The sequence below is a fragment of the Musa acuminata genome, chromosome BXJ3-3 (assembly GCF_036884655.1).
Source record: "Musa acuminata AAA Group cultivar baxijiao chromosome BXJ3-3, Cavendish_Baxijiao_AAA, whole genome shotgun sequence".
NCBI lineage: Eukaryota > Viridiplantae > Streptophyta > Magnoliopsida > Zingiberales > Musaceae > Musa > Musa acuminata.
Genome location: NC_088351.1, coordinates 29,355,001 through 29,380,063, shown reverse-complemented (window position 1 = coordinate 29,380,063; position 25,063 = coordinate 29,355,001). Strand labels below are relative to the sequence as shown.

Genomic DNA, 25,063 nt, shown 5'->3' with positions numbered 1-25,063 from the left:
TACACAAATTTGAGCTCTTAGAATCACTGAAAAGATCAAGAATTCGGTGTGGATCTGTATCTTTTTAGTGCTGAATGGGTGGGGTATTTATAGGCCCCATCCCAGTTCAAATTTGGAGCTCAAAACGATCAAATCGATCAAATCCCAGAATTCCGGGATCAGGCGGTTGCACCTCTTGACTGGAGAGGTTGCACCGCCTGGCAGAGCTCGGAGACTGAGCCCAGGCGGTTGCACCTCTCTGTCAGAGGCGGTTGCACCGCCTGAGTCTGGCTCGAAGACAGAGCCCCCGGCGGTGCCACCTCTTGACTGAGGCGGTTGCACCGCTCTGCCAGAGCTCGAAGACCGAGCTCAGGCGGTGCTACCTCTCTGTCAGGGCGGTTCCACCGCCCAGTCTAGCTCGAAGACCGAGCTCAGGGCGGTTGCACCGCCTGGCTGGGGCGGTTGCACCGCCCAGTCTCGCAGCCCTGGCGGTTGCACCTCCTGGCCTAGGCGGTTGCACCGCCTGGTGCAATCAGGGTCCGAATGGTTCGCTTCATTCGGCCCAATTTGAATCTTTTCAGGGGCCCAATTGCCCCAAGATTAAGCTAATGGGATCACCTCCCATTTTCAAGCTTAATCATCATGCTAACTACGATTAACTCTAAGACAACTTCTGCAGCTATGCTCCGATGCATCAATCGCTTCTTCCGGCGAGTTTCCGGCGAACTTCCGTCGATCATCCGATAAACCCTCGGTGATCCTTCTGCGGATATCCGGCATACTCCTGGACTTTGCGACGATCCACTTGGCGAGTTCTGACGAGCTTCGCTTGGCAAGCTTCTGGACTTCTCGGATCTGTTCTCGCTGAACCTCCGACGACCGTTCGAACTTCCGTCGAACTCTCGAACTCCCAACGTGATCATGATCTTGACTCCGGCGCAACACCTGCTGCTTGTCTTACTCTCATCGTAGTTAATCCTGCACAATAAAACAAAACTTCGATCGAGACAATTAATCCTAAGCAATTTAACCAAGTTGTCCGGCATGTCATTGGTCCCTCGACGCTTCGTCCGATTCTTCGACGCATCGTCCTCTCCTGCAGCCTATTGCCCAATCGGCCAGTTGACTCCGCAACTCCGATATCCTTGGCACAATACCCGCTCTTCTTGGCCCGATGCCCGAGTCCACGGCCCGAAGCCTTCTGTCGATACGTCGACCGATCCACCGGCCCGACGTCCAATCTTCTGACATGTTCCTTCGGCACAACATGATTTTCCTGCTTTAATTATCTCATCCTGATCGAAGCATCCTGCGTCACTCAAAACGCAGATTAAATCATATATCAAGTAGTTTCATCATCAAAATACGAGATTCAACAATCTCCCCCTTTTTGATGATGACAACCACTTGATGACGGAGTTAAACTTAACTCCCGGAGTTTAAACAAACTCCCCCTATCAATATGTCATATTGATAGAAACTCTTAGATTCAAAAATCTAAGCAACATGTCATCATAAACGGAGTTAACCTTAACTCCCAGAGTTTAAACAAACTCCCCCTATCAATATGTCATATTGATAGAACCTTGAATTCAAACTGAATTCAAGTCATTGCAATATTCATCATGAATACTTGCAACACGTCAACATGAACATATGCATAAACTTATGCATCACATGTCATGTCATCAACATACTTCTCCCCCTTTGTCATCAACAAAAAGGAGAAGTACCACAATCAAGTGTGTGTGATATTGGTTCAACTCATTGCATGAAAATCATAATATCAAGTTTTATCATCATGCAAGTTTGCTAATATCAAATATCAACATGAAAAATTGCGATGTAAGCTTTTGATATCATAACGCAAACATTTCAAGTGTTTATCAATTGTAGCATTTCATCACATGGTAAGATATCAATGCGTAAAATTACGATACAAGTTCTTGATATCTTAACGCATGATGCAAACATGGCATAATGCAAGTTTGGCAATCATAGCATCAATTCATATATCTCTTAATGATGCAAGCATTGCAAATATGGCAATCATATCAATTCATATATCTCTTGATGATGCAAGCATAGTATCAGTCTTCATAGCATTGATTCATATATTTCTCCCCCTTTGTCATCAACAAAACGGAGAACGATATAAGCAAATTTTAAGCATAAGTGCTTGTTGTTATGTATGTGAAATAAATCCTTGCAAGTAAAAACACTTTCATCCATATTCATCAAATCCATTTCTCAAAAATTATCTTTCACATGATGTGTGTATGAGAGATGTATTTGCTAGTTAATTACATATGTCAAAAATCAATGATATGAACTAAACTTGATATGACATATGCTTGTTAAGTTTGGAAGAGAGTGAACTTGATATGTTAGATTCAAGAGAATCTAAAAATGAAATTTGACTCTTTCTTCCATTCGGACAAGGTTTTGCTATAGATATTCAATTACAATCATGAAGGTAAAGCATACTTGTTATCATGGAAGTTTTGTATTCAAGAACATAATTTTCAACATATAATTGTGTAAAATCATTATGCCAATCAAGTGATTCGATCATTCAATCAAGAAGGTTCGAAAAATAATTTTAACACGTTCAATCATTAGGACGTATTTTTGACATAGTTTTTCAAATACAATCATAAAGATAAGACATGCTCATCATCATGGTAGTATGATAGCAAGTTTACCATATACAAGCTAGCAAAAAATTTCTAAATTTTAAGGCCCGCAAGCTAGCAATTTTGAGATGTTCAAGAAAGCAACTCTTGCTTCTTGAAATATAAGTTTTGCTAGATGTGCAAGTGAACTTTTTGCTTCTTGAGATAGGCAAGATAGCATTCCTTGGTGATGTTCAATATAGCTAAGTTCTACATCATGCAAGCTAGTGAATTTTATAACATTTTAGAACATGCATAATCACCAAAGCATCATAAATTTTAATAATGTGCAAAATTACAAATTTTGCATGATTGCATTTGTGTGTCTTGAGATCTGCAAGATAGCACTTCTTAGTGATGTTCAAGATAGCAATTTCTTCTCTTTTGAGAAGTGCAATTTTTGCTTTCTTCTTGAATTGTGCAAGCTAGCTATCTCCCCTTTTGTCATTGTCAAAAAGAAGGGAAAAACCCTTTACATCAATTTTTAAATCATGACAAAGGTTAGTATCAATCTTATTTGTGCGTCATTATATTTTCAAATTAAAACATGCACATTTTCAAAACAAATAAACTCATTATTATATGCATCATTCCAAATCATCATTCATATTATTTCAATCATTGTTTCAATCACCACTTATAGCTTATCATGCACAATATATAAAATCATCTAACATGATACAATCATTTATTTTCAAAATATTTATCACTATTTTAATGTATGATAATGAAGTATTCATGATACCAAACATTAAATCAGTATTTATCACTTCATTTTAATCATGATTCCAAACATTTATCATTTAAAGCATTCATGATACACATTAAAAAAAAATGTGCATCATTCCAAATCATAAATATTTTAAATCATCATGATATTAATTTGTCACATTGCATCCTACCATGCATGATCGAAACTTCTCATTTACATACATCAAAATAAATTCATGAATATCTCATGCATTCATATCATCACTTGAGGAGTATTGAAAAGGAATAATTGGGTGATGAGATAAATATTTCATGAGTACAAAGAATTGTATAAAAATCATATCATGAATACAAGGAATATAAGTCATAATCATTCAAGAGAAAATTCATTATTCATTTTCAATTCATTCAATTTGATAAATCAAGATTATGATTTTGATAAAACTTATTTCAATTTTAAATTATCAAAATCATTTTTATGGCTCATAAAATTTATAAATAGATTCATGATTTCATCGAGAAATAACAATGGAAACTAACATGATACACATTATTACTTCTCAACCACATATAGCATGATTTCATAAGGTATTTTTAATCAAAATCATTTTGTTTATCATAAACATGTAATTTTCATGATTATTTTTAAAATTACTAGAATGATAAGCATGATTCCTAATTGTTTGTATTTTCATTATAAGATTATTAAACATGCAATTTTCAAAAAAAAAAAATGCTTTATGAAAAGCATCATGTAATTTCAAAGTAAATTAAAGGCATTTTGATTACCTCAGCGTCGAAAGGCGTAAAGGCGTAGTTTGCCACCTCGCCTTTGTTGATTTTCTCCTCGTCTTCGGAGGAGCTCGATTCATCCCAATTTTTGTTTTTCTTCTTGCGTTCAAAGCAAGTAGTTCCATTCTTTTTGTTTTTTAATTTTCGTTTCATTTGTACTTTAAGTTCACCATCACTTGAGCTTATGCTCGAGTGGTCTTCAAATGTTCTATGTCCCAAATCCTTCCTGTTCTTTGGAAGGTTGTTTTGTTCATCATTGTCCTCATCACTTGAGTCATCGCTCAAGTGGCATTCATTTGTCCAGAGTTCCCAATCCTTCCTGTTCTTTGGAAGGTGATTGTGTTCAACATGTTCATCATGTGCATTGTGCACCATTTCATATGTCATCAATGAACCAATTAGTTCTTCAAGTGGAAATTGGTTCAAGTTTTTCGATTCTTGAATAGCAGTTACTTTTGAATCCCAAGTTTTAGAAAGTGAGCGCAAAACTTTGTTAACGAGTTCAAAATCCGAAAAGCTTTTACCAAGTGATTTTAAACCATTGACGACATCCGTAAAACGGGTGTACATGTCAACAACGGTTTCGCTTGGTTTCATATGAAAAAGCTCGAAATCATGCAGTAAAATATTAACTTTCGAGTCTTTGACTCTACTAGTTCCCTCGTGCGTGATTTCAAGAGTGCGCCAGATATCGAAAGTCGTTTTGCATAAAGAAACCCGATTGAACTCATTTTTGTCCAAAGCGCAAAATAAGGCATTCATAGCCTTTGCGTTTAAAGAAAAATACTTCTTCTCTAAATCCGACCATTCGTTCATCGGTTTAGAGGGAAGTTGAAAACCGTTTTCAACGATATTCCATAAATCCAGATTTAGAGAAATCAAGAAAACTCTCATTCGAGTTTTCCAATAAGTGTAGTCCAATCCGTTAAAGAACGGTGGACGAAAGACCGAAAAGCCCTCTTGAAGAGCCATTTCTCTCGGGTGTAAATCCGAAATGAGAAATACCCCGCTCTGATACCAATTGTTAGGATCGAGAGCACTAAGAGGGGGGGGGGTGAATTAGTGCAACGGAAATCTTACAGCGATTTTAAAAACGAAAGCTGCGTTCGTCCGATAAAAACGATTTCGATATAAAAGCATAATCACAGTGCAGTTTGCGTCTAAGCGCAGTTTTGCGTCTAAGCGCAGTTTGCGTCTAAACACAGTTTGCGTCTAAGCGCAGTTTGCGTCTAAGCACAGTTTGCGTCTAAGCGGAGTTTGCGTCTAAACTCAGTTTTACGTCCAAACGCAGTTTTACGTCTAAACGCAGTTTTACGTCTAAACGCAGTTTTACGTCTAAACGCAGTTTTACGTCTAAACACAGTTTTGCGTCTAAACGCAGTTTTACGTCTAAACGCAGTTTTACGTCTAAACGCAGTTTTGCGTCTAAACGCAGTTTTACGTCTAAACATAATTTTACGTCTAAATGTAGTTTTGCGTCTAAAAGCAGTTTTGAACCTTGAAAAGCGTTTTACGTAGAAAGCAACTTGCAGTTATAAATGGAATCCGAATGTAAGCGTAAACTGCAGTGTGAAGATCGTACGAAAACACGATTTACGTTTGAATGCAGATTCTGAAAGATCAGAGCTTAGAAACTCGTTCGTAAAGGCGCAGAGGGCAGTAGCAATGTAGGAGGTTTGCAGTAATGATAAAGTGCTCAAGGTAAAAGCAAACCAGAGATTTAGAGTGGTTCGGTCAGTCTTGACCTACTCCACTTTTGGCTTCCTCCTCCGACGAGGTCACCGACGTCAACTAGCTGCCTTCCTTCAATGGGCGAAGGCTAACTGCCCTTTTACAGTTTCTCTCCTTTTGACAGGCTCAGGAGACAACCTTTACAGATCCTTTCTCTCCTCTCTTTACAACTCAAGACTTGAAGAACAGAAGGAGGAGAACTTTAGGACTTTACACAAATTTGAGCTCTTAGAATCACTGAAAAGATCAAGAATTCGGTGTGGATCTGTATCTTTTCAGTGCTGAATGGGTGGGGTATTTATAGGCCCCATCCCAGTTCAAATTTGGAGCTCAAAACGATCAAATCGATCAAATCCCAGAATTCCGGGATCAGGCGGTTGCACCTCTTGACTGGAGAGGTTGCACCGCCTGGCAGAGCTCGGAGACTGAGCCCAGGCGGTTGCACCTCTCTGTCAGAGGCGGTTGCACCGCCTGAGTCTGGCTCGAAGACAGAGCCCCCGGCGGTGCCACCTCTTGACTGAGGCGGTTGCACCGCTCTGCCAGAGCTCGAAGACCGAGCTCAAGCGGTGCTACCTCTCTGTCAGGGCGGTTCCACCGCCCAGTCTAGCTCGAAGACCGAGCTCAGGGCGGTTGCACCGCCTGGCTGGGGCGGTTGCACCGCCCAGTCTCGCAGCCCTGGCGGTTGCACCTCCTGGCCTAGGCGGTTGCACCGCCTGGTGCAATCAGGGTCCGAATGGTTCGCTCCATTCGGCCCAATTTGAATCTTTTCAGGGGCCCAATTGCCCCAAGATTAAGCTAATGGGATCACCTCCCATTTTCAAGCTTAATCATCATGCTAACTACGATTAACTCTAAGACAACTTCTGCAGCTATGCTCCGATGCGTCAATCGCTTCTTCCGGCGAGTTTCCGGCGAACTTCCGTCGATCATCCGATAAACCCTCGGTGATCCTTCTGCGGACATCCGGCATACTCCTGGACTTTGCGACGATCCACTTGGCGAGTTCCGACGAGCTTCGCTTGGCAAGCTTTTGGACTTCTCGGATCTGTTCTCGCTGAACCTCCGACGACCGTCCGAACTTCCATCGAACTCTCGAACTCCCAACGTGATCATGATCTTGACTCCGGCGTAACACCTGCTGCTTGTCTTACTCTCATCGTAGTTAATCCTGCACAACAAAACAAAACTTCGATCGAGACAATTAATCCTAAGCAATTTAACCAAGTTGTCCGGCATGTCATTGGTCCCTCGACGCTTCGTCCGATTCTTCGACGCATCGTCCTCTCCTGCAGCCTATTGCCCAATCGGCCAGTTGACTCCGCAACTCCGATATCCTTGGCACAATACCCGCTCTTCTTGGCCCGATGCCCGAGTCCACGGCCCGAAGCCTTCTGTCGATACGTCGACCGATCCACCGGCCCGACGTCCAATCTTCTGACATGTTCCTTCGGCACAACATGATTTTCCTGCTTTAATTATCTCATCCTGATCGAAGCATCCTGCGTCACTCAAAACCCAGATTAAATCATATATCAAGTAGTTTCATCATCAAAATACAAGATTCAACACTAGTTTAGGAGTATGTGGGGGAGACTTGAGGTGTTGAATGCCACGAGCTGAGAGATGGGATGCCAGGGCTTGATATTCACCACCACCATCAAAGTAGACTGTTTTAATGGTAGACTAAAAATAGTTTTCGACCAACTTCTGGAAAGTGGAAAAAATATGAGAAACATCATATTTATGGGAAAGAGGATATATCCATGTGTACTTAGAGAAGTGATCTACAAAAATAACATAAAATCGGAACTTATCAAAAGATAAGATTAGAGCAGGACCCCAAACATCAGTATATATAATTTCAAAAGGTTTAGAGGAGGAAATGGAAGATGAGCCAAAAGGCTGCCGATGACTCTTATTACTAAAACAAGCATCACAATGCATCATAGAATTAGTGGACTTAAAAAGAGGAAGAGAGTGACGATATAATAATTTCTACTGAATAATGGACGAGGGATGACTAAGCCGACGATGCCACACATCAATTGGAGCCGCAATAGAAGAATGAACAGTGGGCTGGGTTATTCGAGAGGCGGACAGCCATTCGTAAATGTTGTCTTTATTTGGGCCTTGTACCAATGATGCCCCCGTGCTCAAGTCCTTAACAAGAAATGAATCAGGAAAGAATTCAATGGAAGTATTGTTATGTTTGCAAAATTGAGAAACAGAAATGAGGTTGCGTTTAATATGAGGGGCGCATAAAACATCATCGAGGGTAAATGTATTAGAGTCAGAATTAAGCGTTGTGGAACCAGTATGAGTTATAGGAAGTCCTTTACCATCACCGATGATGATATCTTCATCGCCGCCATAGGGATTGTGAAGAGACAAATTCTGAAGATCAACGGTGATGTGATGAGAGGCACTAGAGTCGACAATCCAGTTGGACTGGCTAGGTGTCGGAGAAGTTAGGAGATTTGCCTGAGGCCAATGTGACGGAGCAGGGAGGCGGGGACGAGACCGGCAAACTTTAGCGGAGTGGCCGACTTTGTTACACAGTTGGCAAACGACCCGTCTTTGATGGCTCGGTATGGTAGGACGCCAAGACGGATGATGGCTGGAGTTGCCACTTTGCGAGAAGTGATGACTAGGAGGATAGGAGGGGTGTTGCATGGAACTCACAGAATCAAGAGGTACATTAGCCAAACCTTGGGTGATGTTCAGCGAGTACCGAGTGCTCTTCCGTTTAGACTTGTGACTGACTTGAGCAGTGATAGTAGATCCAGGCAGTTTGTCTGCACGCTTCAAGTACATCTCGTAGTCAGTCAGCTTATCATAAAGATCTTCAAAAGAGACTAGTGAGTCGCGTACCCGAATTACAGCAATCAATTCCTTATAGTCGGTGTCGAGACCATTGAGGGTATGAATGACAACCTCTTCGTCACATAGGGAATGACCTATCAAGGCCAAGTCATCAATGATAACCTTGATATGTTGTAGATAATCAGAGATAGTACTTCCCTCTTATTTTGTCACCATAAGCTTGGATAGAAGACTGAGCTTGCGAGTATGCGAATGATTTGCCAGGGTGGTTTGCAGTGTAGACCATGCATCGACAGCTGTCACACATGAAGATATCAAGGGAGCAACGGATCCAGCAACTGAAGCTTGAATAGCTTGGAGGATGAGACGATCTTGACGTAGCCATAGTTTGTGAGCTGGATTGGGTACTGGACTGGGATCGCCGGGGATGTTGAGCATGGCCGGAGGACAACTGAAAGAGCCATCAATGTAATCTAACAAGTCGTATCCAAATAAAAGATTAGAAAATTGAGCTCGCTAGGACGTATAGTTGCCACTCTTTGATAACTTAAAGGGTATCAGCGTGGCAGCATTGATGGAGATAAGCCCTGTAGAAGAACAAGAAGTGGGAGTCCCTACAAGAATTGAAACATTATAAGAAGCGAACGAAGACTTTTTTTTTCTCTCTCTTCGGCTTTTTTTTTTTTGTGGAAGAGATGCAGCGAACCTTGTGTGATACTCAAGTCACACAAGGTGGAGAATGAGGGAGGGGGATGCTGCTATAGATTGCTGCAGCAGATTGGGCAATCTACAACAGTGCCCAAAGCTGTCGGCAGTTGCTGTGGATTGCTGCTTGCTGCAGCAGATTGCAGAGGTTGCAGTTCACCGGAAGATGGCCACGAAAACTGCAGCGGTACTCAAGATTGTGGTTCGCTGCTGTGGATTGCTGCTTGCTGCAGCAGATTGTAGAGGCTGCAGTTCGCCGGAAGATGGCTGCGAAAACTGCATCGGTACTCAAGACTGCGGTTCGCCGGGAAATGGCCGCGAAAATCTGCAGGGTTACTTAAGGAAACTGCAGTGAGAGAAATCTGCAACAATTAGATGTATAGAGAAAAGCGACAGCGAAAGCTGCTGCGGTAGAGGAAGGAAGATGCAGCGGTTGCGGTTGCTGTTGGCTGGGAAGCGACCGCGACAGCGAAGGAGGAAGACGTGGTGGCCGTCGTTAAGCAAGGAAGACTGAGCAAGGAAGACACCGTTGTTCGCCGTTCTGTCACGAACGGTCGTCGCGCACCCGCAACAACTCCGTTCAACGAACCGTTCGTCGCTCACACCCGCATGTACAGCTGCTTGACAGCATGTTTTCTCATGGTTTTGGGTCATTTTGCTTGTAAATATGTAAGTTCGAACAAGCTGCAGCGTTGCAAAGCGATCGCCCACCGAACCGAGCAAAACAGCCCAAAACGGCTCCGTTTTCGCGTGCCGCGGGAGGTGAGCAGAGTGCTGCCTCCGCTCACCAAAATGTCAGCCATCTCAGCACCCAGGAACCCCCCGGGTGGCACATGGCTGGATGGGGCTTCGGTTATATACCGGGCGTTGAACACTCTTTCGCAAGTTCGCACGTGACCTTTACGGGAACTTGGTTTTGCGCCCGGGACCAGGTGAGCGACTGTTTGTGGGCTTGCAGCTTGTAAAGCTTCCCTTTTCACGAGACTTCGGGACTTGTCCGTTGCTCGTTCTTTCGATCTAACTTTCTTTCTCTTTTACAGGTCCTTCGGGACCTGCGAGAGGTTACAAAGTGGCTGATCCTTGCGGAGCAAGATCGCAAGGGCGAAGCGCGACTTAGGCAACGCAAGCTAAGTTCGCGTCTTTGCCACACGGGTGACTCGCGACTTAGGCAACGCAAGCTAAGTTCGAGTCTTTGGCCGCAAGGGTGCCTCACGCCTTAAGCAATTCCAGTTAAGGTCATGACAGTTCGTCGCTATTGAGGAGGAGGACACCGCTGTTAAGGAGGCGCTATTGTGTAGAGGGAAGCGACAGCGAAAGCTGCTACGGTAGAGGAAGATGCAGCAGTTGCGACTGCTGCTGGCCGGGAAGCGAGGAAGACACCGCTGTTCGCCGTTCGCCGCTATTGAGGAGGCAGTGAGAGAATGTTTTCCTCCTTGCGTGACGGCGATAGAGAGTGTCTGCTGTATGCAGCAAATAGGAGAGGGAGCAAGGCCGGCGAAGAAAAGCAAGACCAGCGATGAAGGAAGAGAAGAAGTGGATGAGCAGAGCTAAGACGGTGCTTGTTAGCACTGGCTCTGAATCCGTGTCTTGTGCTTCTTCAATGACTCCGCTTGAGGCAGTGTGTTACTGTGGCCGCTTGGCTAACACTCGGCGATACTGTTGTCGCCAAGGAGAAACTGCTCTGATATCATGTTAGAAAATAAATAGATAAACAACTTATAGAAGAAGTTGATTATTATTAATATATCCCCTTCTTTTTATAAGGAAAAATTTTTCTCAATAAGTTAGAGAATCTTTCTATAGAGAGATTTCTTTAAACAGTTAAGGAAATCTATCTGGTTTAGGGTAGCGGGGGTGAACTTTGGATCAGCGGAAATAGCCGTAAGGCATCGGCGTTCGACAGTGCCACAATGGGACAAAATATCATCGTTTATTTTGTCGCTCCTGAGAAAGGAAGGAGGAACGGTCAGAGTACATGTCGTCGATCGATTTCAGAGATGGTGGCCGCGAGAGACAGATGTCAGGGATGAGGCAGAAAGTCGCGTGGCGAGCGGTTGGTAATTTCGATTTTGACCAACCGATTCGAAGCGGAGACAGGACCATGAGAGAGAGAGAGAGAGAGAAGCGTACCTCCAGAAGTGCCTTGATATCTTCAGTTGTGAGGACGAAGTCCATCGCTGCATCTTTCTGCAGAGAGAGCAGAACATCCACGAAATCCTTCTCCTCACCGTCGTTTTCCTCCCCACCATGCTGCGCCGACCGAACTGCATGTTCCTTAATCACCTCATCTAGCAACTTATCCCACCTCGCCTTGTTCTTGTTGCATCTGGCCACACTACCGAAGAACATATCCAGCCACCCTAGCCACGGGAAGTAGTCACCCACGTAGATCTTGGACAAAAGCACCGAGTTCTCGCCGGCCAGCTCGGAGAACAGGCGATTCCTCCCTTCTTCTCTCGTGAACTTCCCTGAAACAACTCGACAGAGTACATCGTTGGCGAAAGAGTACAAGACCTCGGATAAGTCGATGACGTTCGCCGAAGCCGAAGCCTGGGACGAGATCTTTCCCATCATGGATTCCACCTCCTCCTCCCTCATTAGCCGGTACGACTGCACCCTCTTGGGGCTCAGCAGGTGGACGGAGCAGATCTTTCGGAGCTGCTTCCAGTAGTCGCCGTAGGGCGCGAAGGCCAAGTCCTTGCACCCGTACACGAGGATTCGGGCCGGCTTGATAGCTGGCCGGCTGGCGCAGGCGTGGTCCTGGTTGCGCAGCACCTCCCGGGCGGCGTCCGGCGAGGAGACCACGAGCGCCGGCACCTGGCCCAGGCGAAGTAGCATGAGCGGGCCGTGTTGCTGCGACAGGGCATGGAGGGAGCGGTGCGGTAGTGGGCCCAGCTGGTGGAGGTTGCCGATGAGGGGAAGCCGCGGCGGGCAAGGGGGATGCCCACGGGAGTTCCTCTTAACCTGCAGCAGAAGCAGCAGCAAAGAGAGAGGCACGAGTATGATGAAGAGGGTCGTGAGTAGAGATGGGTCGAGCGGCGCCGTCGGCAGGGTGGAAGACATGATCGCCTGTGGCTGCTCGTCTTCTCTCGTGCATATCGGAAATGAAAGAGACCAATCGACGCACGCAAGTATTGCTTCCAGCCCAACATGTAAGAAAAATTACCAAACAGAAAGTCTTCTTTTTTTTATAGTTTATTTTAAGGTGGGAATTTATGGAGTTAGACATCTAAAGCCTACAAAAACTAAGTGGGCTCATTCCAGATAATGCCCTCAGATACTAAAGTTTTGAATGGTCATGCTTTTGTTGTTCGATATATCTTGGGGGTACTTGCGTAACCCCTTTATTAGTGACCATATGAGAGAAGAGTGTTATATAGTCTGTTCAATAAATAAGATGTGAAAATTGATCACAACCAACCATCCTTGCTGATCCCGAGCCATTCGATTGGAACTGCCATCACCGACTGTTATGCCTATTTACCATGTTGTTTATGTGATATTAGCTCGGCCATGTGTTAGTGGCTTGGACGTACGGAGAGGACTCTTGTTGAACACAAAGTGACAATGATAGCATAGAGTGTTTGATCAATCAACCACGTCACCTTTATCGAGAAGTTCTAAAATAGTTGGTGGGGAAGTACGGTTCTGTTGTTAGTGTACGAGATGATAAAATGTCTAACTCAGACTATCCAACTTAGTATTCTTGTGCTATCTAACTTGAGCTATTGGACTCGATATGCCCGACTTGACATGCAAACTCAATAGTATTAGTGTCATATCGATTGAGTACTTGATTGGGCATGATGACCTATGGAGATGATATAGTCGAGTGTGATGGTTCGGTATGATAGTATGATCGGGTGTGGTGACACGATAGTAGTGCATGTAGATCGATGAGGCCGCAAGGTCAGGGGCAATGGTACTCAAAGGGCCAATGAAGCTAGGCGTGTGGTGAACGAAGGGCTAGGAGGTCGGGGTGTAATGGCATGCCAAAGGCCCCATTAATAGAGAGGAAGACTAAAAATTGTCCGGCCTTTATCAATTTGTTTCGGACAAAGACATTTGATTATTGGAATTTAAATCAAATATATTGATTTCCAACTTTGCTAGCTGAGAGCCTAATTTCTTATACCATTCTTGTGGAAATCCAAATCCTCATTTGAGAGAATTTAGAATCATACCATCTCAATTTAAAACAATAAATTATAATTATTATATATAATAAGACTGTATGTTATATTTTAAAAAATATTAAATAATTTAAAATTATATATATATATATATATATATATATATATGTGATAATAATAATAATATCAATGAGCATAATAAGCATTGATGATAATTAATCGGATCAATTTATATTTATTTCTCACATCAATTCTTAAATTTTGGATAAAAAGAATTAATGGTCAAATTCCCAATTTTTGTGTATGCTCTGTCGGCGGGATCTTTGGCACTCTATAAATTGCAATGGTCTGAGGAGCCCCACACGTTCGTTGCACTCTCTCATCATGTCTTCTTCGAGTGACACAACAACAGCATCGGCGACTACAACCATCGTCGCTACTAAGACGACACCTCCTCCCTTCTCTCCCTCGCTTTCCTCTTCTGCTAACTCAGCTCCTCCTCCACACCCAACTGCTCCCAGCCCTTGCGCCGCTTGCAAGAGCCTCCGCCGGAGATGCACCGTTAGCTGCCTTCTCGCGCCGTTCTTCCCGCCGACCGAGACCCTCAAGTTCACCACCGCGCACCGAGTTTTCGGCGCCGGCAACATCATCAAGCTGTTGCAGGTAAGCCGTCGATAGTTCAATTCCACGGTCGAGAGTGATCTTTGATGCCGTCTCGGACGCTTACAGGACCTGCCGGAGAGCAGGAGGGCGGACGCGGTGAACAGCATGGTGTACGAGGCGAACGCCAGGTTGAGAGATCGAGTCTACGGGTGCGCCGGAGTCATCTGCCACCTCCAGAAGCAAGTGGACGAGCTCCAAGAGCAGCTGGCCCGAGCGCAGGCGAAGCATGTCATCTTGCAAGCTCAGCACGCACAGCTGTTGGCTTCAACGGCGACGGCTCGGTCGCAGCAACAGCGCCCGGCCGAGGCCACGGATGGCGTCGTCGCCGATTCTTGCATGCTTCAGAACGGCGGATACTGCGTCGACGACTGCGGCCTGGGATCGGTTTGGGAGGAGCCCCGGTGGGCATGAGAAATCTGCAGGTGCTTCTCGACACGCATGTAGGTAATTAGCTTCTCATGAGATGAAACAGAGCAAGAAAGAAGTTATCCATGTCGTTGTAAGACAATCATAAAGTGCTTATACTTTAGTGCATAGCATTACAATTCCATGAACATAATACTATTCTATTTTCTGGGTCTCTGATGAACACATCTCCCAAAAGAGGGAATGAGTAGCAAAACATTAAAAAATCAACTTTGCAATTAGAAAGCATGAAGTTTGAGAGAGACATTAATCTAACAAGTAGCAAATGTCAACAGAAGGAAAGAGCAAATTTTCCAAGTAACCTTAGAAGATGCAGCAACAGTACAAGCCTCAAGTCTAGGTTTGATTTGATGGTCAGTAAGTTTGGCCGAAAGCCCTGTTTTGGATCAAATGTTAGGGGAGGCTTCTATAATTAATCTTTGTTTTGTTTCTCAATAAGATTGATTGATTGATTTGCTAAGCCATGACTTCAGTTGTTTTAATGTCCAAGAATTGGTCCCAAAATTCGATCACCATCATGCAGAACTTCAAAGTAGTATAGAGATGATGATGGTGATACCAATTATAATTAAGTAGTTATAGTGATGGTATCAATCAATAGATAATATAATCATTCTACAGGATGAACTGCAACTAAACATCAAAAACCTTTCTTTTGGCTTCAGCATGACTAAATAAAGATTGAAAACATACACTTGGAATGAATCATGTATTGACTCCATCAGACTGAATGCAAGAACATGCTTTTGACTGTTTCCAACATGATCAATAAGAAACAAAAAAGGATTTATCAGTGGTAACAAGTTACCTAAATGGTGGGCTGCAAAGTTCTAGCCATCTTCCAATATGAATAATTTTTGACTAGGAACAACACCCCAAGGCATGCCAAACTTATCTTAGACCAAACATGTCATTAAAATAAATCCCAAAAATAACTTCTTGGTCAATGTAAGTAGAAGCTTTGATTTTTCTTTACAATTCTTACTTGCTGTGGTGATGAAAAAGACAGTCTTGGTGACAATATAATACCTACACTACAGGTAAAGATCACCATAGGTTTGATGTAATTTCAACAACCACAAGTCTCATTCATGGATACAAGTTGACAAGAAGGGGTCAGTGCTAACAGGTTAACTAAATGGTGGGCTGCAAAGTCCTGCAAGCTTGCCATCTTCCAGCGTGAATAATTTTTGACTAGGAACAAGAAGCTAAGGCAGGCCAACCTTATCTGAAACCAAACATGTCATTAAAATAAATTCAAAAAATAACTTCTTGGTGAATAGAAGGAGAAGCTTTGATTTTTCTTTATGATACTTATTTGCAATGGTGACAATATAATACCTACACCACAGGTAAAGATCACTACAGGTTTGATGTAATTTCAACACCCACAAGTTTCATTCATGGATTCAAGTTGACAAAAAGGGATCATACCAGATTCAGGTCAATGAAGCTTTCTTTCTTGGTAATTTTGCACTCCTCATGAATTTGGTAATGATCCAATGAGAGTTGTACTTTACTTCCAAGCAATCACATCTTCAAACAAATTGCAGTTTATATGATCTACTACTAGCAACCTGACAACTTGAGATAGAAAAATCTGAATTGGCTACTCATCAAGATAATAGCTGCATAATAAACTTTTTTTGCCAATGATATTATCCAGTTAAAATATCATTGTCATTCATAGCAACAAAATAAGCCAAATGGACATGAGCCTAATTCCATATTATTCCTACAAACTTAATTGTACATCTGAAGATAGTATATAGTAAGCATTTGAAGGTGAAACTCCAAGTCTGATGCAATGAAGAATGCCCAATTAACTATGAGCAAGAATATGTCCTTCAACAGAGTTATATTTCCTGTAATTAATTATTTCCAATTCTTTTTCCACCAATTGGATATTCATTTGTACTTCAATTTAATTGGAAAGCCTTCATATTTGTGCACACTAAGACATAGACAATAGACAAAAGTGAATAATGCACGTACTATAGCTTCTTTGCCCTAAAGCATGGAACATTAGTTGGGGTTCTTTCACAGATTTTCCCTTTAAATATTGAAATAGCATTTTGACCCTAACTATTTTAATATAATATTGCAGTATATATATATGTATATATATAATTAATATACAAATTTTATATAATATAAATATAATATTTTAATAATTTTGAATCAAATGCTTAAGCTTTTTGCTGATCACCACCCTGTCTCATACATAGCTTTATATTTCCAACATTAGGAGTCATATGACAAATGAACACCATCACTGAAGCATAATCTCAAACAACTAATATGAGCAGCAAAGAGCAAATGCAATGGCAATTGTTCATGGCATGAACTGATGAATTAAATTTTTTAAGCAAAAAGATGTCAAAATACAGTAACTTCAAAGCCAAATTATCTATGAATCAATATCAGTTACACATTTGCCCAGGAATTATGCATCAAAATAACAAGAAGAACAATTTCGTCAAACATGAAAAAATTCAAAAATGAGATCAATTCGAGCAATCTTCTATACCAACACAACTAGTATGGACGTTGGATTTGGCGATTTGATAACATTCGATTGCCAAGTTTAGAAGAAAACTATAACAAGTCCTGCAAACTTCACTGGCTTCTTAGTGAAGTTAAATATGCAGATCATACAAACTAATGAAGCATTTTCCAGGTATACAAAGTTTGACACAAGCAACAGAATATTGAAGATTGCAGACAACATTTGAAGTGCGGTTGACTGAGGACTGTGTAGCATACAAAAGAAAACTGAGACAAATTGAACTATTACTACATACTACATGGGAAACGCAGCCAGTTGAAATTTGATGAAGCCTTTCCGCTGTGCTACAAATATGAACTTTTTAAAAGTTTAATCAAACCTTCAAGCATCCAAAATGTCTCTATTGTACATAACAGCACTGATCTACATACCTGTCTAAAACTGGAACCGGCTAGGCCTAGATTTAGACATCCTGTTCTCTCCAAAGGGCTCATCATTGTCTGCCCTTTTTGCATTTCTGAATGCGGCACAGCCAATCACATAGACAATGACAAGGATTATGAGCACAACAATGTTAATCATGGAGACCTTTCTCCAGCTATGCCTGATGCTTGCAAGAACCCCAGCCTTACACGAGTCACACTGGTAGCACAGCGACTGCTGATCATTGCTCCATCTGGTGCAGTCCATGTCATTCACAACCATCCCTGCCTCTGCGGCCCAGAATGTCTCATTTATGTATGTATAGCCGCATGCTGTTGGAGGCTTACAACACCCAGACTGCATCATTGAGAAACAAGATAGTTGAGCAAATGGTTGTTGGTTAAAAAAGCCAGTTTACTCAGAAAGTAAATCATCAAAAATGTGTATGGCAAATAAAACAATCTCTAGGTTTACAATTAAGGTAGGTTAGACACAAATCTCACACAAAATACTTATGTATAATTTTAACAGCTGCAATATTTCACAACTATGATAAAACTATTTGGAACTTATGATCAACATAATTGAATTGGGACAAGCAAATTAGGTAGAAAGCGGTGGTGATATACCAAATTCACTTATCAAAGGTTGAGAGTTCAAAACCTTAGCTGATATATTTATACACTTAAACATTGGTTTAGTAGTGGCGCACCAGACTAACTTACCAATGATTGAGGGCTCAAAACCTCATTTGATAAATTTTACATCTTAAATATTGATCTAATGGTGGTGTATCAAACCCACTTATCAAATATTGAGGGTTCAAAATCTCATCCAATATATTTTTACACCTTAAACATTAGTCTGGTAGTACTAGACTAACTTACTAAAGGTTGAGGGCTTAAAACCTCATCCGATATATTTTGCATATTGAACATTGATCTAATGGTGGTGTATTAGACTAACTTACCAAAGGTTGAGGGTTCAAAATCTCATTCGATATATTTTACATCTTAAGCATTAGTCTAATGGTGGTGTACCAAATACATTTTTACACCTTGACATTGGTCTGGTAGTGGAGTTGCAAACTAACCTACCAAAGGTTAAGGGTTCGAAACCTCATTTGATGTATCTTAATACCTTAAACAATGGTATGGTGGTGGTGGCCGTTGACCAAGCCAACTTATCAAAGGTTGAAGGTTCAAAACCTCATTCAACCTATTTACACATTAAACATTGATCTAGTGATGGTGTACCAGACCTTCTTATCAAAGATTGAGGGTTCGAAACCTCAACTAATACATTTTTTATACCTTAAACATTGGTATAATGGTGATGGTGGTGTACCAGACTAACTTACAAAGGTTGAGGGTTTGAAACCTTGTCTGATATATTTTAAAGATGTCAACTAGCTTAGCTCGCCACTTACCCTTTGTAAAAAAAAAAGACAGAAAGCAACCAACTATTAAGGATACTCAACATTATGTAAGTTAAAAAGTATGGCAAAGATATGCATGTATTGGTGTTTGTAAAAAATATCTTTTAGACCTACAGAAGCTATGTTACCACTTAAAAACCAACGTGCAAATCCTTTGCAACCTTGACCGTAGAGATTCTCTGCAATCCATTATATGAGAATGTCATATTGGTTGAAAAAGTGTATTCTCCAAATATCATCACATCAGGAAGGGATAGCTGTCATTAGGGAGTAAGATATACTACAGTGAGGATTGAATAAGAAATTGCCACATATTCAGGTTGTACAAATCCTCTACAACCTCATAGGTAGAGAATCTCTACTGCATAAACAGGGTAAACTCTCTCCATGCTATATTCTAGATAAGGTAATCAGGGCATAAACAATTACAGACAAACAAAGTCTTCAACTGAGGTGGTATAGTGCAGGAGATGCAGGGAGGGTTGAAGAACATGAATGACCATCCACTATAAAAAAGAAAAAGCACCGTTGGTTCTATATGAGAATGATGCCACTTCAATGCTACCTATGTTTTTTTTTTTTTAAATTCCTCCTATACAGCATCCCACCGCTGAAAATAAGTAAAAAGAAGACCTCATTATTCAATCATGCAGCTATGGTGACCGTACTTTTCACTTGCTAAGTAAAAAGGTAGAAGAAAAATAAAGAGAAGACTTATTCTAAGTGGTTCAGTAATAGGCGCAGCTCTGGTGATCCTTGAGGAACTTTGTTCGACAAGGCTTTTTAACATTACTATCTGTCTACTTGCTTTGTTCTCTCAGCTACCATTCTTTTACTTCCTTTTATTAAGATTCAGTCAAATTAGGACTGAGCTTCCTGTTTTATTTTTAGATCTTGATATGACTCCTGGACTTCTTAAAGATGATTAGCATAAGATTTCATTAAGGGAAAACCAAAAAGAAGCAAGTACACCTTTGTTATGGACATTCTAGTTACTTATCCTTTACACGCCAGAACTCCAATCTTCCATCTATACGTTGCTTATGGGCAAACACGGTCGGAATTTTTCATTTTCTTTTCCACATAAGCAAAAATAAAGAAAGGGAAGAGTTGAGTAGGAAAGCAAGAAAGGAAAAGGTTTCCGAAATCAGAAGAAAACCAGTACTGTTTCTCCACATTCTCCATGCTTGCACTGGTAATAGAGACCAAATCTGATTGGACATGCTTGTAGAGGAAAAAAGAAACAATAACATCAAAAAGCAGGTGAAGACACTAAACATTTAAACTATTTTACTAAAAGTATTGCTCAAAAAGCAAGAGAAAATCCAAGATCTAATCTTCCAAAATCAATTATCACTAAATCCGTAATTAGGATATCCCACTAACAAAATTATTACTGTTCTAATCCTCTGCTCGTTAAATAAATAAATAAATGTTTCACCAAAAGACGGCATCTGTTGACTTGTCTGCTCATAAAAAATCGATCCTTAATCCAAAGATGCCCTCTTTTTTATCGCCTCCTTGAAGAAACTCCGATCTTTCGCAAATGCAAACAAAGATACAAATAAATGACAACGAATCCAAGTACTGACCTCGATGGGGGAGAGATTCCTCCGGTAAAACATATCCGGAGACTCAGGTACCAGCAGCCCTGTGGTGGGATCTCGGGAGTATCTCGTCATCTTGGAGCATGCATGTCCTTCGCGGAGGCAGGCGCTGATCTTGGCCCAGTACCCGGGGTCGGAGACGCGGTCCTTGAGCCAGCCGGAGTAGTCCGAGAGCTGGTACTCGAGGAAGGCGCGGTTCATAACGACCTGGCCCTGTCCACGGTCGGTGACAGCGAAGGCGAAGACAACGAAGCCAAGGAGCGCGGTGACGACGAAGAACATGGCGAAAAGGTATAGGCGGAGCAGCCACGCGAGGCGGTAGCAAGCTCCGGCGAAGCCCATGAGAGAGATGACCATGATGGCGACGCCGATGATGATGAGCGGCCACTGGAGGAAGCGGAGGCAGTCGGTGGAGTTGGCCTTGGCGCTCAGCCATATGCCGCCAGCCAGGATAGGAATCGATATCAGGAACGTCACGAAGTTCACAGCCCCTATCAGGGTGTTGGTACCTCGCATCATCTCTCTCTTATTACCGATGATGACACTCCGTCTCCCTGCCTTCTCTGCTCTTCTCCTCCAAAGGTAGAGTCTTTATTGCTTAGCTCTCTCTGTTCCCTTACTTGGCCTTGATGTTTTGGGGGAAGCGAGGTTCAGGAATGGATGAACGGAGAGAAGAGAGACTGCTGAAGCTCTGGAAGAATAAGATATACTTCTGCTGCTGGGTTCAGGGAATGGCAGGTGAGCTTTAATAGACAATGGGGGAGTATCATGCAGTTCGAATGTGAGAAGACTTGAAAAGAGAGACAAGGGGACAGGTTCATGTATTGTTTAACCTTTGTGGAACTTGCCAGGTAAAGGGGGGAGTTCAGTAAATCCAGGTCTCCAAGAAAAGAACAGATTCTGCGAAGGTAGAAAGACTTCCAGGAGCTCACAATTGGTTGCCTGGAGAAACAGTAACAAGTTCGCCATTAATATAGCTAATAGAAGTTTTGATCGACAATGTTCATGGTATTCTAACACAAGGAGCAAACAATCATTATGATTGTTTGATCATGTCGATGGATAGTTTATAAAGATACTTTGGTTGCATCCCTTGCAGGAATTCAAGCTGACCTGAGAAAGTGATTGCTCCATTGACGCTCATCTTCTGCTAAGAATGGACAAATTCTCAAGATCTCAGTTTGTCATCTTGAGTAAAGCAAAATGGAACTCGGTAAACAAGTGAGATGAGTGAGATTGTGTTCAGAGATGACTAAGATACATCAACGGAGGCGTTACCTTCAAACTTTGGACTGACAGGTGTGGCTTTCTGTCGTCGAATGTTGCCCATAACTTTCAGCAACGCATCATCTGACAAAGACACCGCCCAGAAGAACCCAAATCGTAAGTGAATCATAAAGCCATTTTGGTCGGCGATTGCGCAGGAAGAGGAGCACGGAGTATAAAGAAAGAGGGGAACAACGGAAGCGATGCAGACGCGGATCGTGGGACCACGTGGGCTTCCCCTTTCGTTGGCGCAAGCGTGGGGGAGCCCACGCCCTCGTGGGTCACATGCAATGCTGTCGGGCCCACCTGCTCGTAATACGCAATTCATTCAGCTAAAAAAACCTATACTAATCGCAATTAACTAATTTGAATTAAATATATACATCTTAAATACTCTTAACAATTTTATGATCATAAAAAGTTTTTAAAGGATATTAATATCATTTAAAGATTTAATTAATAATCATATATATATATATATACATAAACAACTTAGATTTAGAGGAATAAATTGAAAAAAATCACTTACTTTGATATACATATATATAATTTCAAAAAAAAAAAGAAGAAGATAAAGCATCAGGTAGTTGCAAGTGCAATATGTACCAGAGTGCATTTCCATGAACCGTATAATTTGTCATCCTCTGATGAAGCTTTAAATATCTTTCATCTTCTTATGAGCTCCATGGCTAATGGCCTTATGAAAACCAGCGTTATAATAACTCCTACATTTAAGAAGAAAAACTTCAAGTTTGGACATGAAGAAGATTCAAAGAAACATCATAACCTTAGTGGCCTTCATTCAAGCATTTAACTATACAAACTCTTGATTCTAGCCATAGTAAGACAAGTGCTCTAAAGTATTTTAAAGCCTAGCTTTGAAGAATGAGCGCAACACAATTATTCCAATGCATACACTATATCAGTTTCCTAATTGCTTTCTCAACATAAAATCAATAAATAAAAGGTAAAATCCAGAGATTTATGGAGACGTGAACGAACATTAGGATCCTTGATATAGATTCTTAGTACACAACAAACATGCAAAAAAATGTGCAGATATAATTCCAAAAAGCCATAACAGAACAGATGAATGATGGGTGATGATCCTACCCTTGCTTAGCCAAGGTTACACTACTTTTGTGCCTTGGTCTGGATAGGAGGTACTCAGCTTCCAAAAGATGAAACCAAGGCAACCAAGCTTTGGCAATACTTGCATACCTGAAGCAGAGGAGGCAAGATGACTTGGAAATGACTACAACATATATGGGTGATGATCCATATATAATCCCCCAAGTAAGCTTTATGAATTGGAAATGACTAAAACATTGGTGATTCCTCATTGTCTGATGAGTATTTCTGAATAACACCTTCCATGAGTTACAGCTGAGGGCTTAGATTTTGGATCTCAGCAACACTGCTAAACCCAAATGCTTTCTCCCCTTCTATCCCCTTACCATCTTTTCATCAAGATTACACAAGAAAAAAAAATATATATTTGTTGGCAACTTTAAAAAAGGATATGACAAAGTTATATAAAGACCTTGTTGCTAAAATGGAAAACATATCAACAAATCTAACCATCATATTCAATAGATCCTTCTTGACTAAGTTTCTAGTTGTACATTTTTGGTTGGAGAACAACTAGTGTTGAGAAATGAGGACCTCCACAACAAATAATTTCATATTTTGAAGAATTTCCTGGAGGAAATGAATATTATGCTGCACAACAAATATATTCAAAATTCAACCTGCGCATAAAAGAGCAAATCAAAGAAAACCCTTTGAAATGCTAAAGGCATTGACTTGCTTCAACAAATAAAATTTGAGATATCCAAATCTGGGAGCAGTTTGCATTCTTCCAATGCAAAATCCGACCTCCAGGGCGTTGTACACAGCATTAATCATGCATTCACATTTTTTACTGAAGTCTACTTAGTTTCATGGTACATCACTGTACTAATTCCCAGTTGGACCGGTACATACAGGGCAGTTTACTCGATTTGCCATGATACTAAAAACCTTGGTTTCTAGGATTTGAGTAACAGTGTCTTTCTTATCATAACTTACCATATAGACTAAACATCGTTTCCGAGGAGGTCGTGGTACCCACCCTCCTCGGACGCAGTTGGCTGCCGCTCCTCCCGCTGCTCGATCACCGCCTCGGAAGAGATGGAGGTGAAGGGCGCGGTGCGTCCGGGTGGTAGAGAAATCCAGTGAGGTGGAGGGAGGGTGAAGAAAAAGGTACTAGGGTTCGGGCGGGAGAAGAGAGGCCGCGGCGTAGAGCGTCGTCTTTGAGGAGTCTCGCTAAACACCGCGGTCGAGTTGCAGCAGAGAGTTTATCGTTTGGAAGCTCGGGTGGTCGGCCAATTGGTATTGGATTGGCCCATTATGTGGTGAGACTTGGATCCGTTGATCACGACTTCGATCAATGCAATTGATGCCATGGAAATTGACCTTATTTTATAATATAACATATATCAATTAAATATTTTAACTTAAATCGTTCTTTTATTATTGGGTATTTATGTCCCTAAATATCACTGGATGGATAGGCTAATTTGGTATTACAATCATCACATCTTTTCCAGTCATCCAACAATGATTTTGACGGTCTAAACGACCTTTTAATTTAATATAGTTAGTAAGGATTTTTTTTTCTCTTTTTTTTGCATGTAAATGCCTTTTGTAAATACTAAATTACATATTTACCCCTTAAAAGTCCAAATATAAAAAATCCTGATTTAATATTTACGAATCTTAAAGTTCTTATAAATAAATAAAATATATTTTTAAAATAAAAAAATTGACATATATGATGCCTAGACTCGAAACATATCACTTGTGCAATATATTACATAACTAATCAAGATATTTAAATGAAAGAAATAATAATATAATCAGAAATAACAGCCCAAAAGTTGGGCGATTAGGCTTGATAATGAATCACGTGAGTATCACGTGACGGGCGATTTGATTCGATGCCGTAGCTTCCCTCTCCCTCCCTCGGCCGAACTCTTCCAAGAAGCCAAAACCAAGTGGGCGTTCCTCCACCGCCCCCCTTTCCGCCTGCCTTCCCTTCTTCCATGTGCGCGACGCTGAGAGGAACCCACTCCTTTGCCTCTCCCAAGCACAAAGATGGCAAGTAGTGTTAGGCTGCGCAACCTCCGCTCTCCACCACC

At 41.6% G+C, this 25,063-nt stretch overlaps 4 protein-coding genes across 17 annotated transcripts in view; 2 read left to right on the top strand and 2 right to left on the bottom strand.

The window, feature by feature from the left end:
* Window positions 1-8,877: 8,877 nt before the first annotated feature.
* Window positions 8,878-12,581, bottom strand: LOC103978623 (cytochrome P450 71A1). 2 transcript variants are annotated; one of them, XM_065141053.1, is made up of 2 exons: window positions 11,547-12,581; window positions 8,878-9,162 (listed from the first exon to the last, which is right to left on the bottom strand). In XM_065141053.1, exons 1-2 carry the CDS (start codon window positions 12,477-12,479, stop codon window positions 8,893-8,895), a joined length of 1,203 nt encoding a protein of 400 aa, XP_064997125.1. In that variant the 5' UTR covers window positions 12,480-12,581; the 3' UTR covers window positions 8,878-8,892. The 2 variants fall into 2 exon arrangements, with proteins under 2 accessions (XP_064997125.1, XP_064997126.1); XM_065141054.1 differs by lacking the exon at window positions 8,878-9,162 and adding an exon at window positions 11,325-11,360 and having other exon boundaries at window positions 11,547-12,573.
* A 1,297-nt stretch (window positions 12,582-13,878) lies between these two features.
* LOC135632770 (LOB domain-containing protein 1-like) lies at window positions 13,879-14,756 on the top strand. The gene is made up of 2 exons (XM_065141538.1): window positions 13,879-14,212; window positions 14,279-14,756. Exons 1-2 carry the CDS (start codon window positions 13,934-13,936, stop codon window positions 14,621-14,623), a joined length of 624 nt encoding a protein of 207 aa, XP_064997610.1. The 5' UTR covers window positions 13,879-13,933; the 3' UTR covers window positions 14,624-14,756.
* A 2,418-nt stretch (window positions 14,757-17,174) lies between these two features.
* Window positions 17,175-24,249, bottom strand: LOC135633514 (tetraspanin-3-like). 3 transcript variants are annotated; one of them, XM_065143050.1, is made up of 7 exons: window positions 23,952-24,249; window positions 22,488-22,606; window positions 21,894-22,187; window positions 21,729-21,762; window positions 20,601-21,557; window positions 17,579-17,927; window positions 17,175-17,504 (listed from the first exon to the last, which is right to left on the bottom strand). In XM_065143050.1, the coding sequence occupies exons 5-6, from the start codon at window positions 21,132-21,134 to the stop codon at window positions 17,583-17,585; spliced, it is 879 nt and encodes a 292-aa protein (XP_064999122.1). In that variant the 5' UTR covers window positions 21,135-21,557; window positions 21,729-21,762; window positions 21,894-22,187; window positions 22,488-22,606; window positions 23,952-24,249; the 3' UTR covers window positions 17,175-17,504; window positions 17,579-17,582. The 3 variants fall into 3 exon arrangements, with proteins under 3 accessions (XP_064999122.1, XP_064999123.1, XP_064999121.1); XM_065143051.1 differs by having other exon boundaries at window positions 17,175-17,491; XM_065143049.1 differs by having other exon boundaries at window positions 17,177-17,927; window positions 23,952-24,246.
* Window positions 24,250-24,928: 679 nt separating this feature from the next.
* The window catches only part of LOC103978622 (uncharacterized), an 8,161-nt gene continuing 8,026 nt past the window's right edge, over window positions 24,929-25,063 (top strand). For all 11 annotated transcript variants that reach the window (XM_065142530.1, XM_065142528.1, XM_065142532.1 and 8 more), the window contains exon 1: window positions 24,929-25,063. This exon is cut by the window's right edge and continues 541 nt beyond it. The gene's annotated coding sequence lies outside the window, so the exon portion shown is untranslated.